Source organism: Amblyomma americanum, chromosome 11 (genome assembly GCF_052857255.1).
Source record: "Amblyomma americanum isolate KBUSLIRL-KWMA chromosome 11, ASM5285725v1, whole genome shotgun sequence".
Classification (NCBI taxonomy): domain Eukaryota; kingdom Metazoa; phylum Arthropoda; class Arachnida; order Ixodida; family Ixodidae; genus Amblyomma; species Amblyomma americanum.
In genome coordinates this window covers 5863817-5886820 of record NC_135507.1, presented here as the reverse complement: position 1 = coordinate 5886820, position 23004 = coordinate 5863817, and the positions used below count along the sequence as shown (strand labels likewise).

Genomic DNA, 23004 nt, shown 5'->3' with positions numbered 1-23004 from the left:
TTTATTAGATCGGTACATCGCAATACCGATTCAAGACGGTTAAAAGAACGTGTTACCAAATAACAATGCGATCTCGCTTGCTTGTCGAAAATGCTCCTAGAACAAAGCCTGTTGAGTGAGCAGGTTTTGCCACAGCTCCGTTCTCAAACGCTTACCCTTTCAGGTCGTCAGCGTCGCCTAGCAACAGAGCGCACTGATCGACAACATCTCCTCGAAAAGCGCGAGGGTTGTTGCTCCCCAAGTTTCGGCTGTTAGCTTATGACACTGACATTGTTACACATGCAATATACACACTATGGGCGCAATCCAACGCAAACTGATGCTGTTTTCGACGGAAGGCGATCGGCCGAAAGAAAGCGACCAAGCAAAGACGTACTCGTGGTGAGTCTCGACTGTTTGCGTTGTTTGCCGTCGTCAATTTTTGGCGAGACCACCGGCACGTTTGAATTTTCACAGGGATGTCAGACCGAAAGTGGACGCCGCCAACTACACTGTCGAAAACGCGGTGGAGGCCATTGTCACGAAATGGCCAGGAAGCGTCGATGGGCAACAGTTCGTCATAAGGAACTGTCACGTATGAATACGCTGTCTGGCTTTTGGGTATTGCCAATGGGTGTCACCTTATACTGACTCTTATAGCACCACGCAAAACATGTCAAAAGAAACTAATGCATGTTTGATAATACAAGTACAAAACTTTTCACGGCATGATCCCACTGCATTTTTTTTAGAGGGGGGTGAGGGTGGAGGAGGGGAGTCTTGTCTTATACCACACACTCTACCTGTCATATTCAGCTCCATATATAATCACGCATGTTTTCAACATGCTTAATTATGCTCACTAGTCTAACTCTAGCCTGATTGTCCATATCTAAGCTTTGGACCCCAAACATTCAAAATTGTAGTGTAAAAGTCCATATAGATTTTAGCATTCCTTTTGTATTTTCTTTACCCTATTTTCCCTCAATGCAAATCAATACAGCTCAAAGTTAATCTCTGTATGACTTCCTAACTGCAGCATTGTTTTCTCCTTAATAACTTTCCAATGATGTGCAGAACGCCAGCCTTTACATACTGGATTACCTCAATTCTGTGACCATTGATGACTGCATCAACTGCACCATAGTCCTGGGCCCAACACAGGGAAGGTAAGGTGCAAGAAAGCGTGTACACCAAGAATCTCACAGTGCCCTGTAGCCAAACTGCACTGTCATCCTCGTCACATGTGCAGTGTGTTCCTGCGCAACTGCAACAATGTACGGCTTGCATCCGCCTGTCAGCAGCTACGAGCCCGAGACTGCGCTGGCATTGACTCTTGGCTTTGTTGCTCTACACAGCCATCCATAGAGTCGTGCTCCGAGATGCGATTTGGCTGTCTCACACTGGCATATGAACAATTCCCAGGCAAGGCTTTATTTGTCAAAAAAAAGTCCACAGTGGCATACAAAGCCTCAATGTGATGTTTTTTTTTTAATTTCAGAGCAGCTAAAGAAAGCTCAACTCAGCCCTTTCAACAACCGCTGGAGTGAGGTGTATGATTTCACGCCCACCACACCAGATCCAAACTGGTCCCTGTTACCACCTGAGGCAAGTTTGTGACAGTTGTAAAACTGATGAAAGCACTGATGAAAGATGGGAGTTCCAGAAATTTCATTTATGCTTTCATCAGTGTCATAAGCTTTCTTCAACTTTGTTATGATAAAGCAGTGGTCAAGATTTCAGTAGCCGAGGCAGCAGTACAAAACTGCTTTAGCCGCAAGCAAAACTTGCATTCTTTAATTGCAACAACTACTAGAAGTAGAATGCAGCAGTGATGCTGTTTGAAAGCCGAGTCACTCTCTCAGCTAGGTCCCTGGATATACAGCTACATTTGAACAATAAAAATTATGCTTGAAGATTAAATAATAAGATAAGGCCCAGATAATGACCAAATAAAAAGCAGGAAATTTGCAACGCCTTTACATCAACAAAGCTTCAGTAAAGGCTAGCTGGACAAGTAATTCACCCTTATAATAGCGCTCTTGAAGTTCAACTTGAACTCTACATTCCACAGATCGTACTTCGTAGCCTTTCTGTGCCTAAGAAATAAACCTGCAGGTCAACAGAATGCTTGCACAAGAATTTTAGGTGCCTGCCGTTTACATCACCTTCTGCTGTAACTAATTCTCTGTGAAATGTTCTTCAGTCTGATAAATCTGGTGTATTCTCCATTTGCTTGTTGTTTTCAGCATATCATATACTAGACGCCTAGTTTAATGCTGCCAGCTTGGTAAAAAACAACTTGTACATAAATTTACAGCTACATGTAATGAACTGTTCAATTCATGTTGCTCAAATTGTTTCATTTTACTATACTTTCTTGCTCTGTGCAATGTTAGTACATAATAAAGAATCCCAGTTGAACTAAATTAATCTATAGCCTTCCACTACAGTATCCCTCGTAACCCATGAGTTCCTTCACGACATTAAACTCCGCATGCTTAGGTAACTGCAAAGCTACGACGCCAACTGCACTTTCGAGGGTAGAGTGGGGGTGGGCCCTTTAATATATACATAGGTGAAATTTAATGCACCATACACAATATTTCATTTATAGATATTATGGTGCAGGATGAGCCATCAATATAGCTACAACCTTAATAAAGTGAAATTTTGCGTAGTGAAATCATTTTGAATGAATTCTGATGGTGTTAGTTTTGTACATTAACATCTGCTTCTCAATTACAGTACAGCATTTTAGGTTCATTAAGCCATTACACCAAACCGCAGCTCATTCCATAAAAGATTAAAACATATCACAATTATTAATGATGTGTGCCACGTGAGAGTACGTGTCCTCATTTTGTATAAAAGAACACTGTGTCATTTTGCCTACGTCCACGTATTACTGAAATGAAAAGAGCTTGGTACGATTGGAATGGATTGCATTGATTTCTGAGCTGGTTCGCCTGGTGGCTAGGCAGGCCATGCCCCAGACCTTGGTGGAATCCTGTCCTATGCACCTGAGCTTGGATCTTCAGAGAAGCCACGTGCCACTCACACTCGGACTGAGCTGCAAGCGTGACAGTGAGGCAAGTATCCCATCTCCCATGGATCCTGACACACCATCCAACAGAAATACTACTCAATTTCTTTGGCCAGAACACACATACACATATGCATGCAATTTATAAAATACTGAGCAGTGAATCATATAGTGTCACTCAACGCAACTGACAGCACCAAGGGGAGGCGAGGGGCGGTGGACACAGTCCTAAAAATCCACAGGGTGCTTCCTTCATTCCCTGACGAGGTGAATTTATTTGCCAACAATTAAGTGCTTTAAAAGTCTTCGCTTTTGCCTTCAATTGCGGCTAGTGTAAACAGGTAAAGTTCTCATCGATTTTTATGAGCCGCAATATGCTGCAAAGTCATCACGCTGGCCAAAAACTTTGCTCCATGCACCCTTGGTGCCACCCCACTGTGACTGCCTCAGCGCTCTTCTTGCTCCACGCTATGTTCATGTCTATAGACATGAACATAGCAATGAGCAAGAAGAGCACTTGACTCGGTACCACACTTGGCTTCTCGCTATCAGAAGGCTGTATACCCGCTCTGCATTGGGTGGCCACCCGACGCTGTTCAAAGCATTCATGCTGTGTTGCATCTGGTGTTATTACTAGTACCCCTACTAGAGCTCCCAAAACTGTGGTCCTGCTAATGTGGTCAGCATGCACAATGTAGGTTACCTGCTTGTACATCCATCACATAGAGTCTTCTCCAGGGCAGCTTGTATAGATCCGGGATTGAACAGAAGTTTCATTGCAAAATTAGGCTTCGATTTGATAAATGGATTGATAAATGAACTGCTTGAGAGTTGCAGAATGCTGCCCATAGACTTTGTTGCTATACATGCTGTGCTCATATGTGCTATGGCCTCAGAAGGAAACTCAGAGGAAACACACTTATCTGTTGCGAGATGCCCTGCCTCGCTACACTTTTCACATCCTCGATCTGCTTTTTGTTGCAGAGGTGCTTGGTGGTGTTCTTCTGGGAGGAAAACCTTCAGGACAACAGCATGGCCTTCGTGCGAGGTATGAGGGAAGCACAGGTAATACTCAGTGCAATTAATTCAAATAGTGAATATTTACATCCATGAGCCAAATCATCCGAGACTCTTATATTGACCTGTGCACTGCTGAACCTATTAGCAGACAAAATGTACAGTGTGTTGCGCCAAGAATAGAAACAACTATTTATGCAGTGTCAATATGCAGCTTGCGGTCAGGCCTCATGAAGCGGTAGTAGAATCGACCTCTTGCAAAGATTGGTGAATGTGCAGGCAGCTCCTAATATGGCAGAGTCATGGCAGAGTCAGTTTTCACACAAAAATGAATTGCGTTGTTACTTCTACACTGATGTTCTGGCTAGGTTTGCACAGCTATACTTGTTGTTGGGCTAGTTAGTAAGCCATGATCTCAGAAGAACCAGCGCAAAAAGGACAACAGACAAGAAAGAAGGAGGAGACACAGACAGAGGCACTGAACTTTCAATTTATTTCAGAAAAAACTATTGCAACGTATTTATACAGTTTCCTGTCAGGGACAATGATGCACAAGCAGAGCAAGACCATTTTTGATAGGACAATGATTCAGGATCTAAAACGAGTGGCAACAAGCAAGCAACGACCTACACAGCTCTTTAGTATAACACATCAAGGAAAGAAATGATGGAATGCGAAGATGAACAGCCAACAATTAAGGAACATGCCATTGTCCTTTTTGCGCTTGTTCTTTTGAGATCATAGATTTGGACAGCAGTGCACAATTCTGTGAAAAAACATGTGCCACAAAGGGCATTAAGTATTTGTCTGCCAAAGGAAAAAAAAATGTAGAGAATGCAGAGGGAACTGGGCTTTCTTGTTGATGCTAGGATCTTCTGATACTTCCCTGCAGTTCATAAAAATTCTCCTTAAAACTAGGGCGGGGCTTTGTGCGCTGCCTAGAATAAATGCGTCATGGTGCCTGGAAGGCGCAGCCTTTTTTCTAAAAGGAGATTAGCACCATTAAATACACACACAGCCTCAGGGACCACCGACTTCTTTTCACCCTTTAGAGCAGGTACAAAAACAATAGAAAACTGTAGAACCTGTCTGAATTCCACCTTTTTTGTTTAGAAATTAAATGTGTAAAGGCTCAACTGTCTTCCACTCTGCATTAAGCTTATAAAACTGATGCTTCCTGTACGACACTTCTAACATAGCAGTCTACCACAGGGCACAAGATTTCTTTATGGCAGAACAGTAACTTAGTGCCCTCATTAATCAACATTGGCACCTCTCATATTGACTGGTTCTGTCCTTAGTTTCAGTTAGAGTTAGAAATTTTATGTAGGGCCAGTTACTGTAAGCAAACTTGAAAGTTTCACGACCATTAAAACCCTGAAAGCACGCTGGCAATACATAGCGGTTTCCCTGTTATGCTGCTGTTATGGGAGAGATATAGAATCCATGGACAAAAAAAATAGTTCGGTCCACTCCAAGCCCACCAACTAAAGACAGATGGGGGAACTGTGGCGAGCCAGGAAGCTTTTGGCTATGAGAACAGCCAAGGACTAGCTACTCTGCAGAAAGCAGAGATAGCCAAGAGGAGATCGGAGGATTTGAGTAACGAAGTCAGGAAATACATAGATTAGATATACGAAGCGTGAAGATGCCCCTAAATACTAGGTGGAAAGATAACTGCTATAACCTAAGCTATTTATCATTCACCAATGAGGTGATAACTGCCGTAGCAGCCTTGCTACAATGGCCATGCCACCAGAAATGCATGCATGTGACAAGAAACTAACTTTTTATCGTAAAAATACACGTGTCGTGCTTTGAGTGAGCTACTTCTGTTAATCACAACTGCTGTACCACTTTCACCTAGGAATGAGTTTGAGTGCTCTCGTGTCTGTTTGTCTGCGACACTAATATTCAGTACTCGCTGAAATAAATGTCTTTTACGAATATGGTGCAAGTTTGATGTGTGCTTTTCTGCTGTGAATATATTGCACTGCTGCAGAGCAAAAATGAATCATAACTTCTCCCAAGCTCCTGATCGCAAAACAAATTGAGAAAAACCAAAATGACAATAACGTAACTTACATGTAAGGGAAGCAGACAGGGGCTAACATTACTGAAGGAAACCAGTGTCGCAAGGCTATAGCCAGTTTATAAGGTTTGTCGCTGCTAATTTCAAAGAGCAGGGCAAGGAAACCACTATAGGCTCAACGTCCTCAGGCAATGTTTCATGGTACTATTGGGTTCTCTGGAGTTCTTGGATTCTCCGAGCACCTCAATCTACATGTGCCTCAACCATAACGCTTCCATTTACCCAATTTATTTCAGGACTAATCACACCCTGATTCCTTAAAGCTGACTGATTCACTTTAGAGCCAGTAATTAATAATTGATTTTTGGCATTTTCTTTTTAGGTACCGTGCACTTGCAATCTCTTTTTTGCATGCATGGCAAATGGGAAGATACAGAAGCTCAGACACACGGGGTTCTTCAGAACTGTTTGAAAGCCTTTAAGGTTTCTTCAAGCTAAAAAGGTTGAGAAGCCCTACTACACTAAGATTTTCAGCATCAGTTATGGTCTACAAGTAATGCTTCCTGCACCAACATACTCTGTGTTGCAGGCAGACCTTGTGCAGACATTGGAGGCCAGCTTTGAAGACGGCGTAGCACAGTCCCTCTTTCACAATGGACAACACGCCAGAGCTGTTCAAAAGGGTAAGCACTCCTTTGGTCCTATCGCCAACATCTCTCAGATTTTCCGCTACTTATGCCCTGTTAAATTTACTTGTGTAGTTAACGTCTATGACTGTCGAATCTAGTCTCAAAATTCAATCTCAAAAGGGGCCTTAAATTTTATCGAACTATGCATAGTTTGAATTAAAAAGAAAGATGTTTAATACACTTGATGTTAACAAGGCCAAACCATCAATTTGAATTACCAGATGTTCAGACTAACAACATTCAACTGTGCTAGAAGAATAAGTTCACTTTTACCTTTTAAACTGGCAACCAAGAGTAGAAAAACTATGTTTCTGGACAAACAAGTGAGAATATGGAACATTTAGCAGTGAAGTACTGTAAGAGAAAGTTGATGTACCATGCTGTTGATGTGCAAACCTTAGCCAAATTGCATTTTTGTTTTATGTACGCGTTGATAATCCAGACAGCCCTAAATAATACTTATGCTGATACAGTGCCAAGCTCTTCATTTTGAAGTACCTACGACAATATGTGTCGAATGGTCAGCAACTTGTTCCGAGCAGCAAGCCAGATTGAAAAGTTCAAACCTCGTGCCCACAAAATAGAAACCCAAACCTTATGCTTAAAGTCACTAAACAGGAAATTGACGAATGATGCTAAGGAGCTTCTATGACCCACCAAAAGAATTTGGTTATTTCACAAGGACTAGCATAATGAGCACACAATACCAAATATAATCATTTGGAAATGCAGCAAAAAAACCTTTCATTGATTTCACTGCATAATGTCGTATCCTTACAATCCAAAAAAAGAATATAATGGGGGCGCTTGATTCATAGGGTGCTTATTTATGGCCATTATGGTAGACCTTTATTAATTCCTATAGAAGCAATCAATACTACAGTTTGTCACAAAAAGCAGTTCTTAGCTGCATTAAATAATGAAACAAACTTCTAGACTTTGTGGCTTTGAAATGTGCAACAGTAAGAACAAAATTTACTATCTGCTAGGTTCCAGGTATCTTGCTCAAGCAGGAATGCTATTAAATGATGGATACATTGTGTATACTAAAGTGTTCTCAAAGACAATTCAGAAACTTGATTTGTTAGTTGATCGCTAATGATGCACCGACAATTAACAAAACCTTATCCACCTCTTTTCTTTGAACTCTGCCATAAAAATTTCAGGATCTATAGTAATATACTTTAAAAAAACCAGCAGTTGGCAACAACAGCTCACTGCAGCGTTACTCTGCTAACTAATCACAGCAGTAAACAAAATCAACCTCTTAACATTTTGCGCTAGTCAGAGACCTCAAAATTCTTGCGCTTATAACTTCACCTTGTGATTGGCATTTTGTTTAGGTAACAAGAAAAGCTTTAACAACAAACTATTTCCTTGTCGTAGAAGGGCAGTCACAAATGTGGGTGGAGCATGCCTGCAGACGCAAGTTGTATATCCGACAAAGTATTTGATAATCAATAATGCCAACACAAAAGGTAGGCAAAGGATGGTGCAAGAGCAAATCGCCGAGTTTTGAAACTGCTGATCCTGGCTCTGCAACTTTACAGCTCTGCTTATTTTCATTTTTCAGGACCAGCAGTGGCCCTCGAGTACACCGGTGCAGACTGCCGGCAGGTGTGCGAGATGGTTGCAGCCACACTGATGACCCGGGGCACCCACTACATCTCTCCCCAAGAGCCTGAAGCTACCAAGCAGCAAATTGAAGCTGCGTTCAACACAAGCCAGTATTTATTCTCCTGAAGGATCATAATATAGCGCAAGAGATGACTCAAAAGGCAGAAAAGTCGGACAACACTACTAGTGCAAAGAGTGCTAGTGCATGTTGCTTTTCAAACAGCACGAGACTGTACAGTGTGGGTCACATCTACAGGGAACACCAGATTTTTTACTGAAGACTGCAAAACTGATACAATACTTATAATTTAATGATGAAGAAAAGAGTGGCAGTTATGACATGTTAGGCACACGTATTGGAGAAGAAATAGTCTTCAGGTCTTCATATAAAATCTGAGCAGTGGTCAGAAATGGAATAGTGGTTAGATGCTCCCTCAAGGGGTGGCGTTACTGTCCAGCAACACAGGCCAGCTTGCATGAGATCACAATGTGTTTACCTGCAAGCAGCACACACAGTGGCACTGTTCGACACAGTTATACAACAGCTACATTTTCCAAGGTATAGCTGTCAAAAAGCTGCTTTGCTTTTACGTGCTTATTTAAGCACATTTATGTTTTCCAATAAAATTAATTTATGATTAGCGCTAGTGTTCGTCATCTTCTCTGCTTTTCGTCTTGTATGTCTCAGCTGTACAACAAACTAGTCCAACTGTGCAACTTGTCTTGGAACGTTTTAGCTGCATTGCGAGACGATTGGAAATCTAAATTGTTGGCAAACCACAGCGACATCATTGTCAACTGCTAAACAATTAAGCGTAAGGCTAAACTATACCCTTGATTGAAGGCATCACAGGAAGTTCAACAGGGAAGACACTGCAGTATTTCTGCATACGTGGTACTTATGAAAATTGACATGTACTGCTGCTGAAAATTGGTTTGTCAAACTTTTGCAGAAGGTGTCTTGACCCGAATTGGTGCCAATATCTTGTCAACACCTACACAAGAAATCATGCAAGTTGTTTAAAGTTTAATAACTACCATTACTTCTAGAACTAGTGCCATATGTTGTCATGTCAGTAATACCTGGTTGAAATCACTTGAAAATCAAGAGGAATAAGCCGGGCTAGTTAGTACATTCTTTGCATAAAAACAGCACAGCGCAGCGTATATTGCCGTTGCTGCAATAAATTTCTTGAAGTTGACCGTCAGCGCCCGTGTTTTGTGTCTTCTGTTCTTGGTCTAGTCTGCTGCACTGTTTTATGCAAATACACTAGAAAATTTTGGCCTCAACATAGAACTGCACGTAAGCTGAACAAAACAGCAATACTGTTAACATATAACAAAATCATTTTGAAAGGAGTGACACTTTTACTTGGCAAGTCTCGAAAGTGGTCAGAAATTCAAATGCTGGCACACCAGCTAAACAGCACCAAAATTGTGGTAATAATTATGCTTGCCGCATTGAATACAAACAGGCGCCTTGTCTCGATTAGAACTCGCAAATTATCCATGCGATGTTTTTATGGGAAAGGCATGTAATGTTTGTGGAAGCGTGCAGAAATGAGTGTACACATTTCTTCAGCAGAGGCAAAACTTTTAAACCACATACAGCACGAGGAAGAATATCATTGGGCCCAGCGATGCTGCACAATTCACTGCATCAAGGCTCTGGGCATTTGAATTTTTCATGCCTGCGAGGCATGGGCATTTGCCGCATTATGACATCAAGTAATACTTCTGTTTGGGATAGTCCGTTCATCGTGAAAGTTACAACAAAGACAGCACGACAATAGGGAGAAGACGGATGGCGCTGATCCCGTTGTGTCTCCTTTACCCCCTCGATCAAGCCATATTTATTATATTTTTAATTATGCAATCATTGCTACACACTCATCTATTAAGACTGGTTTCGATTTTATAGGGTTTAATGCCCCAAAGTGACTCAGGCTATGAGGGATGCCGTAGTGGAGGGCTTCGAAGCCACTACGGCATCCCTCTTTAACGTGCACTGACATCCCACAGTACACGACCCTCTAGCATTTAGCCTCTATCAAAATGCAACCGCCATGGCAAGGATTGAACCCGCGTATTTCGGGTCAGTAGTCGAGCACCATAACTAAGAGCCACCATAGCACCATGTATGAAGAGCTGCTGCGATTGTGCCTGCCTGAGGCTTGACCATGCAACATGCATTCCTGCTCCCTAGACTGATGGAAGCAATTGTGAACATTGACTGAACTTTAGAAATCACTCGCATGGACAGATTGAGGGTTCCAGATTCAGTTTACAGCTTAGTTTCCTGAAGCCTGAGCCAATATTAATGCGTATAGTCCGTTCTTAATGCATTTTTTTTTCATTCCTAGCGATTGGCTCTAGTGACTCTAGGTCACCGTCATTGTTGAGCTTCAGCTAATGACAAAGAGGAAATGAGCAGTGCAGCATTGCAAAGCTAATCCCAAATACTGAAAAAGGCAGCAGTATATTCATAACAAATTGTAATATACCAGCCCCATCCATAGTGTACTGCCTCAAGCTTACCAAATTTATTAAATAGTCTGATATGGTGTACCACTGTGACCATAGTGATAATAATGCGAGAAGATAGTTCATAAATTGAGGGCAAATTTTGTCATTTCTAGTATAGCAGCTGTAACTTGTGGAGTTTTAACGTCCTGAAGCGACACACGGACTATGACGAGCGTTGCTGGGGAATCGTAAAATAACTAGTACATGAAAATCGTGGTGATACTGGCCTATATGCATTCCAATTTATGCAAAAAGTGCACAAGAATGCACGCATTTAGCAAACAGATAATCACGACAAGGTAAACTATTGCTCGTATTCGCAACAGACTATGACAAAGGGGCACTTAAAAAGAATATGCTTTTCCCAGCTGGTCCACTGTACACAAATTTTGTGGTGTTTAAAACAACAAACGAGCGCCAAAGCAGTTATGAAAAACTGTCCTGTATTCAACCTTTGACCCCATGCGTACTTGACTGTAAAAGTGGAGTGCGCCTTATGCGCTCAGTGCCTCATTTCACAGCCTTCAAACACACCCTTGTCCTCTTTCCATGTTCCTTTCAATCCTCAGCAGACTAATGATGGAATACATCGTTGACAGGGAAAAACAACATGTGGCAAGATGATAGATTGCTGGCTAGGCATCAGTGCCATTACATAAGCTGAAGGCTACTTTGCACACAGCCCCCTAACAAAGCCAAGAGGTCAAAGAAAACTTCACACAAGCAACACCTTCAACAAGAGGTGCCCAGGAATAATAACAATGTGTGACCTACCTGATGCGCACGCTGCATTCATTTTTGGCAAGCGGAACGGCTGCCCCACAAGGATTAGACGTCCCACAGACAACCCGCAGACATACACAGGAATGGATGTACCACAAACATACAACTCAGCAACATTTTTTAATGGCTGAGGATCACAATCACAGGGACTCCTATATGCACACACACAAATTCCCTGCGTCAGTACAGGCGTGAAACGTCCTCGAGAGAGTCCCATCACCCGGAGGCAGGACAACCGGCCGTTAGGAAGACTTGACTGGCCCGCCGACCAGACGCAGTGTTGTGTAGCTCTCTCACTAGACGGCACGCATCACTGTCTCACCCGCACGACACCAGGGAGCAAAACTTGACTAACGTCTTCAGGGTGCACACAATTTCAAGCTGTCCATGTGCATCCCAAGCTTGCCTGGAGGAGTCCAGTAGCAGGAAAGAGGGATGCAAAAAAAAAAAAAAGGTAATGGGGATGGGTTTGGGAGGCGAAGCATAAAGGAGGCACTACAGCACAGCATCCAGAAGAAAAACAGTATATGCAATAACGAACTGTCCATCTAGAATTGTACAATGGCTTGCAGCTGCTGCGATGGCGGTTGGGGCTCAGCAAAATAACTTAGCACAGTTCCACCTTCTTTCACCTCCTCTAAAAGCAGACACGTGGGCGCGCTGGGAACTCGAAGGGAATTTCTGTGGGCGCAGAATGACACAGCATCGCTAAAGACGACGTGTGGCTGATGGCAAACAAGGAAGAAAATTTCAGGCCGGGCAGCCAGAGCATGCGACACCTTGGCACGGCCAGACAAACGGGTGGCAGTTCCATGAACCAGTACCGGAGAGCACGGCCACCAACGGACAAGCGTTTCCTGGAAAAACCAAAAACGCATAAGTGCAATCGATCAGCCAGAAAGTCGAACGAAAGCTCACTTCCTTCATAGCCAAGAGCCAGCACAGAATGCATGTGGTACTGTACACTGAACAAAAAAAGGGCTAACCACAACAGCTAACTTATAAGCGAATTTCTCTCTCATGCTGTTTCGGTTTCAATTGCCGGACAGTGGCTGTAGCATCAAAGTTGCGTACAGGTCACATGAGGCATAAAAAACTGCTACTTAATTGCTGCTTTGTTGTTTTAATTCACTGCAACACTAAAGCCAGCCTGCCTCAATAGCTGGAATGATAACGAATGAAGAAGCAGCGATTATATTGAAGTTATTGCATGCCTCACGTGACCTAAATGCAACTGTGATGTTACAGAACTGTTTAAACCAAAAGAGCATGAAAGCAAAATTAAATTATAAACTATTACACAGTCGTAGGCGAATACAACATGGTGATCCATGAGAAAACATGCCACCAAAATTAGCTGCCTATACCCCTTAAGGGGAGGACATTGTTTTAAAATCCCCTAAAAACGGCCAAAAAAATTAATTTCTTTAAAACAGTTGTATCCGCTTGCATGCCTCGCTCTTAACGTTGTCCCAAAGTGTCATTGCTGAAATCGAGCAAGAAGTACTTGAAAAAAATTGTTTCGTGAATCATGGCGGCACTGCATTGTGGGGATACACTTGAATAGGTGTGTTTCTTCATTACGGTTTTCTGCCTGGAAACTCGCCTTGTGGAGGCTTCTTCATGAGTGTTTTATTACTTTGACCTTATTTATTTTGTTGCAATCATAGGACCATACTGCATGTCCCGATAATCTTTGTATTTCAAATTTGTGAATTTTAAATTTAATGCATGAAACTTTTTCTCACTCTACATATGTCAAAGGAAACTGCAGCACAAAAATTCAAAACCAAAAATTGCGCTTTGCAGAAAAAAAAAATATAGGAACATCTTGACCGGTAGCGCGACCCTGTAGCACATTAGTAAAAAAGCAATGAATGTTGAACCAGCCTTCTGCCACATTTTCTTAACTCTCCAGCGTTTTTACAAGATTCAGAGGAAAAATATATATCTATTAGAAAACAATTTTCTGGCAAAGCGAAATTTTGTCGGAGTAGCCAAATTTATTTCTAATATGGTCAAAAATTTAACGTATATGCATGTAGAAATAAACAATTTTTGCTGACAGCCGCACCTACGCTGAACATTTTTCTTTACTGTCCTCATTGAGCATTGTTAGCAACAATTTCGCGCTCCAATTTCAGAACCTTCCGCGTAGCTTACAACAATGCTTCACGTCTAGCTTGTAGTCAAAGAACCAAAATTTAGTTTTCAATGCAGTTTTCTTTTCTTCCCGCCAGGCGGCATTTTTTCAACGCACTGCGAAGATGTGGTACCGTGTTCATTGGCCACTAACAACGACTTTGCCACTCGACATCGGAGCCTTCCATGCTGCTTAGGGCACACTTGCGTCATCTCGCTTGTAATTAAACAAATAAAATTTCATTTCCAATATATTTCCTTTTTTTCCAGCAAGGCGACATTTTTAGACGCTCTCCAAAGACGCCGTAGAGCCATAGTCGCTTGGCAGCCTCCGCATGTGCGACGCGCACTTTAAAATGTTGTAAATTCCATGATTCCGGTTTGTCAGCAACTGATTTTACCGATGATTCAAGCAGCAGCGAACCCGAAGATAATACTGTCTTTTCGTCGGGATTCAGTTCTGACATCAGCGCATAATGGAAACCAGCCTATAACACAGGTGGCCGCGCTCCGGTGCCCAACTATAGTGTTTCCAGTTATTTTGTAGCAAGAATACTATTCAAGATTGAAGTTAGATTTTTTCGCAGATAGCAGCTAATAGAATTCCAAATGGTTTGCATATTTGAGGAAATTTTTAACATTTTTTTCTTTTTATATAAAACCATATCTTTATAAGTTTTGTTCAATTTTTACCTAAAATCTTGTTTTTGGCAATTAAAACTTTCTGTTGCAACATGCAATTCGTTATTCAATTTTATATGCCTAAAAAGCATACTTAATAAGCTTTGTTTTCATGTATTGCATTCAATTTTAAATGCAGTAGTTTTTGCAGAAAAACCTACTGTAACTCCCATTTCCCACAGTAAGGGAAGAGTTAAAATTCTAGACACCTCGAATTTTAGTTGCATGTTTCCCTCTTTCAAATATACATTAGACATTAGAATACATGGCTCACTGTGTAGTATTCGCCTACAACCGCAAAATAATTTATAATTGAATTTCTTCCATCATGCTGTTTTGGTTTCATCAACCGAACAATGACCGTGACACGCAGTTCACACTCAGGTCACATGAGGCACAAAAAAACCTGTAATATGAATGCTGATACTTAGTTTTTAAATCACTACAACTCTTAAACCAGCCTGCTTCAAAAGTTGGAATGACAACAAATGATTTATCAGCAGTTATATTGCCATTTTTTTTTCGCGGCTCTGGTGACCTAAGTATGTACTACACATCACAGCCATCGTTCCGTTGATGAAGCCAAGACTGAAACAGCGTCGAGAAGAAATTCAATTACAAGTTATTTAACAATCATAGGAAAATACCATGCGGTGTGACCCATTACTCTAATGTTTAACACATCATTTGAAAGAAGAAAACATGCAAGCAAAAATTTGGTGTCTATAGTCTTTGAAGAAAGTAACCAAAGATGAGGCCAGGGAAGCCCCGACAAACTCATTCCCTCACCTCAGTGGCTTGTGCTGGAGGCAGCGTCAGTCGTCGTCATCATCGTCATCAGCACCAACGGGGTCCTCTGGAGCCCCGAACCGCTCCATGCGATAGTGCTTCTTGCGCCTCTCCTCAAACAACCGATGCTTCTCCGCTGCAGAGGCACAGAAGCGCAAGAGGAGACCAATCACCCTGGTTACTGCCGGTGGTACAATACCAGTAAAGCCTCCGACCAATCATCCCAGGCACGGTTTTCTGAAAACGGGTTCTGTGGAACCTTTGAGCTCCTTAGAGTCCTTTTTGGGTTTCCCAAGCACCTAAATCCCCGCATGCCTCAACCAGTTTCCTTTACATACTCTATTTTTGGACTAATCACACTCTATTAATTTAGCAGACTGTTCCAAAATATAGCCAGTCAATTAATTGAATTTGTACATTTTTTCAAGGTATTGTGAGTCTGCATGCTTCTCCTGGAATGCATGTCAGTGAGGGAGGGAGGGAGGGAGGGAGGGAGGGAGGGAGGGAGGATGCAAAGGCATGCAGGTTTTGAAAGCCCTTCAAGGTCCTTGCCACCCTTGAGACAAAAGACATTGAGAATCCCTAGTCCAAAAGTTCGTAGAAACAAAATGATGCTGGTAAATGGTAAGTACCTTAAAAAAAAAAAGTGAACAAGAGAAGATATGAACAGCAGTAGTAGAAAAACACTTCTACATGATACTGACACATAGCATAAACTTTAAGCTCTGTACTTTGCTATGTATCAGGATGGTTACCACCTGGCTGCGGGTGTTGCCACCATTCAAATGGCTCAAAGCTATAACTCTTTCTTAAAGTGCCTGCAATGCTACTGTGCTGGACCAGGTGGTGCGACATTCCTTTCCCTCCAGTGCCCTTACACTCTTAATCACAGTGCAAGCCCCGTTCTGGAAAGATTTGTTTCGAAGCGGCATCCATGCACAATTGGGCGCAGCACCAGGCAAAGGGAAATTGCTGCTCTCTGTTAGCTTTGATTCTATTCACCTTCCAACTGAGTGCACTGTACTTCACTGACAGCCGCAAACCTAAGGCAAAGGTACTCCTTTGAAAGAGCTACGCGGGCAACATGTACAACATACCACACTCACACAAATGATGGCTGTAAAGAGTGAAAACTACTCTATTCTCTACGAGACAGTAAATAAACACGCCATGCAGAAAGCTGAAAGCCTGACCAGAAAAGCAATGAACTGCCCACAGTGCTGCTGTATGCACTCTCAACAGGACTTTATAGTAAAGAATTCGGATTAAGTTTGGCTCTCTGCACACTGTGGCAACACTGGGAAACATCTCTCTCTAGCAATGCAAGCCATGAGATGAAGCCAAAACATGCAATTCTTCCTCTCCAACTTTAGGAGGTACACTGCTTTTGGAAGTGAAATTTTTAAATTTATTGTAGCAGAGAGATGAAATTTGGCATGCTTATTGGGAAGTGCACTGAATGAATACAAAATTTCACTCATATATCTTGAGTAAATTTAACATTAAAAACTTATGAGTGCTCCATAGCTATACCAAGCTTGCAGAAAGCCTGGTGTGACAACAAAACATGGTAAGAGGCTAGATTTGCTCTTAAATTTTAACCAAAGGAATGGTTTATGCAGTGACAGCCTCCAAATATTTTTATCAGCCTGAGTTTCTCCAACACAAGACAATGTATCCATGCTTGCATAATGCACTCATTACCATGACAGAGTGAAAAAATTAGAAATTAATTCATAAATATCGCAATGTCACTGCATGAAGAATGTATCAAGGAACACAATGCAACAAACCACATGCAAATCCATGAAGCCACTGCCATGCTATGCTTTCTGCAAGCAGGGCAGTCAGGTCACCTGAGAAAGCTGGCATTTTCACGGAGATCTCAGCCAGTTTTTTGCCACCTACAGTTACAAAAACATGTTTTAAAGTCACTTCAGGGCTGTTTTCAGGGAAAATATTTCGGGATGTAATTAGAAAGACCTTACGGACACAAAATCTCGCATTTTCTAAAATTCGATTTCGTCCCAAGATATTCGTGGTTTGAAAGCCACGCACCCCCCCTCAAGAAGGCTGAGGGGTGTGTAACTCACTGGATGTAACTGCTAGGTGCACTAGCAAACAAATTAGACTAAAGAACTTGAAAAGAACAATTATGTCACTTCCATCCACAGCACATAAACACGTATAGTATAGGTAAATAAAAAAATCAGATGTAAACAAACGTGCATGTTGTTTACTGAGAATGACAGACAGTTAAGTGAATGACTCTGCATGGTGTTTCCCTACATACATGGGAATGTCAGTTGTGTACTGATGAACAACTCCAGTCTTGGCAGTATGAATACATGAATAATGAAGTGGAACCATAATGCAACACAAACATAACAGACCAAAAACATGTAAACAAAACTCAAAGATCAAGGAATCAAACAGCTCACAAGGACACAAGGCATGTCATGCACAACAGGCAAGCTGCAAATTGCATGACTCCTTCATGCATGCGCTTGACAAGGTGACAATGTTTGCAAAGTGAAACAGTGGCTGTGGAACGCAGGCCCATAGTGCCAAAAGTCACATACCTCTTGCCGCTTCTTCGGCCTTCTTCTGATCTTCGGATACCACCACAGCCGGGGTGAGGGCACTCGGCTGCATAGTTGTGGCCGACTGGATTCTGTGCAGAGAACCGATTCAAATTTGAAGTGTTACGATCTAAGGTCATTTACTTCACTGAAATTTCACCCTTAAGTATGCATGATGGGACTAATAACATTGTAGTGTTCCTTTGCTAACAATGTGCTCCCATTATAGGCTGCCGTCATGCCCCGTTCGCCATGTTGTGAGCCTATGTCATTCCCTTTCATATTTACAATGTCCCAAGAACCAATTTGTTAACTTTAATATTTTGAAGAACCTTTGAAGAAAATTAAGAAAGGGTCAAGTCACGAGCCAGCTTCGTTTGAGCAGCCGCTGCAAGTGGGTGGGAATGGTAGATACATCACTTTTGCATTTTGATTTCAAATCTCAAGTAAAATTAGTACGGTTGCTCTAATTTCATGAGCAGTCATTCACACTGGTTTATTGAGACTTTTCGTAACCACTTCTACTTGTACCTGTACATTTTCTAATGATGTGGAAGTCTATGGCAGCCCTCTTCTCCCGCCACATGTTGTGGGGCCCATATAAATTAGTTCCAATTATAAACTTATTCTGTGTCTCCTATCCACAAGAGCACAAGCTCTGATCATTGTGCCTTTCAATGAGAATGATGAACACGCTCATGCATTTCAAACATGTGCTCCATTAGAGCAGTACCTTTTTTCACAACCGCGAAACCAGTAGAAAACAAACGTACACACAAGGACAGACCTACACATGGCGACAAAGCTGCTCGACTGAGATTGTTGATTGGGCGCTACTATCTGCCGAAGCTTATGCAATGATCTTTTGTTAACATCGGAGAGCTTATTCTTCAACTCTAGATGAAGATAAATGTTTTTACCCACAGGTACAAAATTACTTTTAATGCAGCAAAGCAGTTCACCACAGAGTTTTTTTTTAGACCTTGTGTAGTCAGCGTGGCCAGTATTAATACCACTGCAGATTGTCAATGGTGCTACAATGATGCACTGTAGATAGATATAGTGACCACGATACAGGCAGCCATAAGTGGACAAGACAAATACGCAGCTTTTCGTCTAATTGTCCAACGTGTAAGCTACCACGTCATCGGTGCAAGCCTACACTGCGAATATGTAGCATCTTGCATAGCAGTTGCATCTCACTTGTCACATAAGAGAGCTGTAGTTCCCATCAAACAAATTTATAGGTTTTCATTACAGTTCCTGGCAGCATTACAAATATTCAAGTAAAGATGCCGATGTAAACGCCAAACAACAGCATTATGTTCCAGCTCCAACGTATCAGACAAAGCAAGAGGTAAAAAGCAGGAATTCTGTGCCTTTTCATTATCAGTGCACAAAGAAGTGATGGTGATCACGGTACAATTGTTATGCAATATGGGTACAATATGAAAACAACCTTGACCGTACTATTTGAGGCAGCCCTTAACAAATCACAACACCATGTGACCCACAGGTGTGTGAGGCGTTATGGCACATGCAACTCATGGCCCCCACTGAACCACATGACGTGAAATTGAAATGGTTTTTTTGGGGAGAGGAAATGGAGCAGTGTCTGTCTCGCACCTTGGCAGACACCTGAACTGCCGTAAGCGAAGGGATAAAGGAGAAAATGCAAGAAGGAAGAGGTCCTCCTCACTGGAGGAGGACTAAGGAATAATTTCGACCACCTGGGGATCTTTAAAGTGCACTGATATCATATAGCACATGGGTGCCTTTGCGTTTCCCGCAGCCGGGTTCGAACCCGGGTACTCTGGATCAGCAGCAGAGCGACCTAACCACTGAGCCACCATGGTGGGTACCGCATGACGTGATGCGACACCATTGGCAGTTGTAAGACTGATATAGTGCATGCAAACAACTTGCAGCCTACCCAATACCACCCCATATTGAGACATAACGACACCATGCTATTTTAGTCCCTGTTATGGATGCTAAAATGACAAAATTTCTCATGATACATGTGCCACAGTAAAACGCTTACTTTTCTGCTAGTGCTTGTGGGCTTACACCTCCTGGGTCAGTTTTCGTGTCATAGTTGTAAGGTGTCTTGGGCTCGTCAACGATCATAAACCCATAGTCCTTGTTCTTTGGGTGAAAGGTCTCCTTGATGTTCTGTTCATCCCACTTGAGGTCTTGAGCACTCCTGCAATAAATCCACATTCACTCAGCACTCACAGGCGCACACGCCTGACCCTCAAGCATGCTAGATATCACACGTGCAAACCAACACCTTCCGAGGGCCTTCACACGAGAAGGTAATTTACCACAGAAAACCCCACATTCTACTCATAAAACAGTGAACTGTAAGCGACCTAAGTGAGAACAGCTTTTCTGGCTTCCAGGCCAGCTCTCACAAAAATTTTGCAGAGACCGAGTATAGCAAGTCAATCTGAATCTAACCATAGGAGCATGTAGATGCATCCAAGAACGCCTTTGTTAAACTGAGGCGCCAACCCACCAAAAGACAGCTCCTCAACCTTAACTCTAGAAAAGCAACGGCGCAAACGCCTAGACAGAACAAATCTGTCAACAGCGCGAAGGCTGTGACGATGGAAGTGATATCTGACCCTAGGAGCTGGGCGTCAGAAACAACACTCGCACGAACAGTCACATAGCCATAAAAACTATGCAGACAAACACGGAACACAATTTTGTCAACCGCGAGCCACAATCTACACAGCTACACCACTCGGTATCACAACATGTGTGTTCAACATCTAAGTGCGCTTGATCGCCACTCACGAAGATCAAAATTTGGCACCCCGCTACAAACCAACTCACACCCTGCGCTCGAAGCTGCCGCTGGGCTTGAGGATGCTCTGAGCACCGCCCTGTGATGGCCCGGCAACAGCATAGCCCTGGGGGGCATAGCTCTGCTGCCCTTCCTGCGGTGTGTAGTAGTAGCCCGGTTGCTGATAAGCTTGGTCGAGGTATTCCTGAGGCGAGTATCCCCGATACGTGCGGCCTCCCGGTGTGTACCGCGACATGTCATTTGGACGTCGGCTCCGGCCCACCGACACCGAAGGGTCGACGCTGCCACAAGCTTGACATGCCTCCACTTCTTTTTCGTCAGTAACAGATCGGCGAGGCACTTAACGGTTGGTAAATGGTGATTTACAATGCAACTACCGAAGAAGGAAAGGACACCGGTGGAAAAGCTAGGCAGCGCGTCGGTCTTCTCGGCGCCCCGAAAGAGATATTCTCCAAGCTGAGAACTTCCAACTGAGGCAGTGCGCAAACGACATTCACGCGGGGGTCACACACATTCGGAGGCGCTCACCACGTGCGAGACACCGGCACAGCATTTAGCGGACAATAAACAGCACGTTCGGTGTCATCCGGGTAGATTGAGAAAGCCAGCATGCTGCGCGCGCAGTGCGGGCAGTGGCATCCCAGAGACTACTCGCGACTGTGGCTACGACGAACTTCTCGTGTACGAGAGGCGTAGGCAATGCGAACGCACTTGACACGAAAGAAGAACGCGCGGGAAGCTGAGTTCCCAACGTCTAGCACGAGTGACACTTACTGCCGCCGGGCTTCGGTGTACTCGAAGCTGCTGGAGGGCTTTAATATTCCCTTAGGAGGCCGCTTCGCTAGTTGCTCCGCCATGTTTGACTGCGCCTGAGAAAACGCAAAAAGAGATGACGAAAATGAGGCGGGTCGTTTGAGAGAAAGAGCGATAGTGAGAGAAGGTGGTCGGCGCTGTCCGCGCTGCCAATCGCAGTTGGCTGTCAATCAAGGTGATTTTATAATGACCTTACGACAGCAGCTTCTCATATCGTCAGATATAACGAAAAATTTAAGCTCAGGTTGACTTACACAAAATTCGCAGCATGAATGTCTTAAACCACTCGATTCATTGATCTGAAAGGACAACAATGATGATGATAATGTTTTGGCAGCGCCCTTCGCGTCAACCATGGAGGAAGGAAAACAAAACTACATGGCGTCAACGGTGTCGGCGGGTTGGCGAAGTGATCGTCCCATTGTTCCATTGAAACAGGAAATCCGCTGATCCCTTGCCGTCTACAGTTTCGCACTGCGTCAGAGCTGTTGCTTATGTTGCTATGCGGATCGCGCGTTGGTCCAAGGTGAAGCTTCGTTGCTTGCGGAGCGCCAGGGTAATATCTATGCAACTCGCGGTTGCAGTGCGCGACATGATTTGCGAATTTCTTCGGGCGTTGGGACGGGACGGCTGGAATGTTTTATGTTCGGACTTTGTTTAGCCTTGGCAGCAGTCACAGACACTTGGCCTCTGAGCTAAATGTGCCACGAGAGGCTTTTGCTCGCGGCTTTGAGGAACCTTCAGTCTGCTGAAGACTGAAGGTTTGAGAGCACCACACTGCCGCCTCCCACCAGCTCACTGACACCTTTGCAGCAATTGGTCACCTTGCAGTGTCAGAGCAAATGAATCTTGCATCTGAGTTCGAAAGCAGTTCTAAGGTAAAGCCTGCGGCTTGCGCAGGCACATTTTTTTACGGGCTGCTGGAGAACACACATGGTATATGACTTGACCAGGCCTTGCGCAGCGGCTATACTGGCTCAAAAATAAATCGCTGTCGTAAATATGAGTAGCAACTGGAGCAACAGAACCACTCTTCTGTTTTTTTTTTCTCTCTCTCTCTCTTTAGCGGCGAATATGTTTTACGAATGGTGCCAGCGTTTCTATTGAGCCCCAGATTTCTTTAGGGCGGCTATCACTGTACCCAGACCGCAAAGAAAAACAGGTCGAACGCAAAGCAAGAAATAAGAAAGACACAATTTGCTAACTGGCCGGTCCAAAACCCCCAGAGAATAAAAGCTAAAAATTTTCAGGTGATATTTTTTTTCAATGGTCGCGGGATTATCAGTTTCAATCTATTTTATTTTCTTTCTCTCCAGTCGGGACGAACTAATGATATTCGATTAGTAGCAGTGCGAGTCCAACGTTGCACGAATCGCTGCGATTTTTAATCGTTATTCCTGCGTATTTCATGGATAGCGGTCGTAAAATATGCGCAACAACCCGTTCGGCGGAAATATAATTAGACATGATAACGGCACTGCTTGTAGGGAAAT

At 43.2% G+C, this 23004-nt stretch overlaps 2 protein-coding genes across 3 annotated transcripts; one reads left to right on the top strand and one right to left on the bottom strand.

The window, feature by feature from the left end:
• Positions 1-190: 190 nt before the first annotated feature.
• LOC144111180 (protein XRP2-like) lies at positions 191-9589 on the top strand. Its single transcript, XM_077644353.1, has 9 exons — positions 191-381; positions 457-574; positions 1057-1148; positions 1232-1404; positions 1481-1587; positions 2964-3071; positions 4010-4090; positions 6664-6757; positions 8337-9589. The coding sequence occupies exons 1-9, from the start codon at positions 296-298 to the stop codon at positions 8504-8506; spliced, it is 1029 nt and encodes a 342-aa protein (XP_077500479.1). The 5' UTR covers positions 191-295; the 3' UTR covers positions 8507-9589.
• Positions 9590-11790: 2201 nt separating this feature from the next.
• On the bottom strand, positions 11791-21630 carry LOC144111181 (protein phosphatase inhibitor 2-like). 2 transcript variants are annotated; one of them, XM_077644355.1, is made up of 5 exons: positions 21473-21630; positions 19928-20089; positions 17884-17975; positions 15302-15437; positions 11791-12546 (listed from the first exon to the last, which is right to left on the bottom strand). In XM_077644355.1, the coding sequence occupies exons 1-4, from the start codon at positions 21553-21555 to the stop codon at positions 15328-15330; spliced, it is 447 nt and encodes a 148-aa protein (XP_077500481.1). In that variant the 5' UTR covers positions 21556-21630; the 3' UTR covers positions 11791-12546; positions 15302-15327. The 2 variants fall into 2 exon arrangements, with proteins under 2 accessions (XP_077500481.1, XP_077500482.1); XM_077644356.1 differs by lacking the exon at positions 21473-21630 and adding an exon at positions 20728-21010 and having other exon boundaries at positions 12409-12546.
• Positions 21631-23004: the final 1374 nt, after the last annotated feature.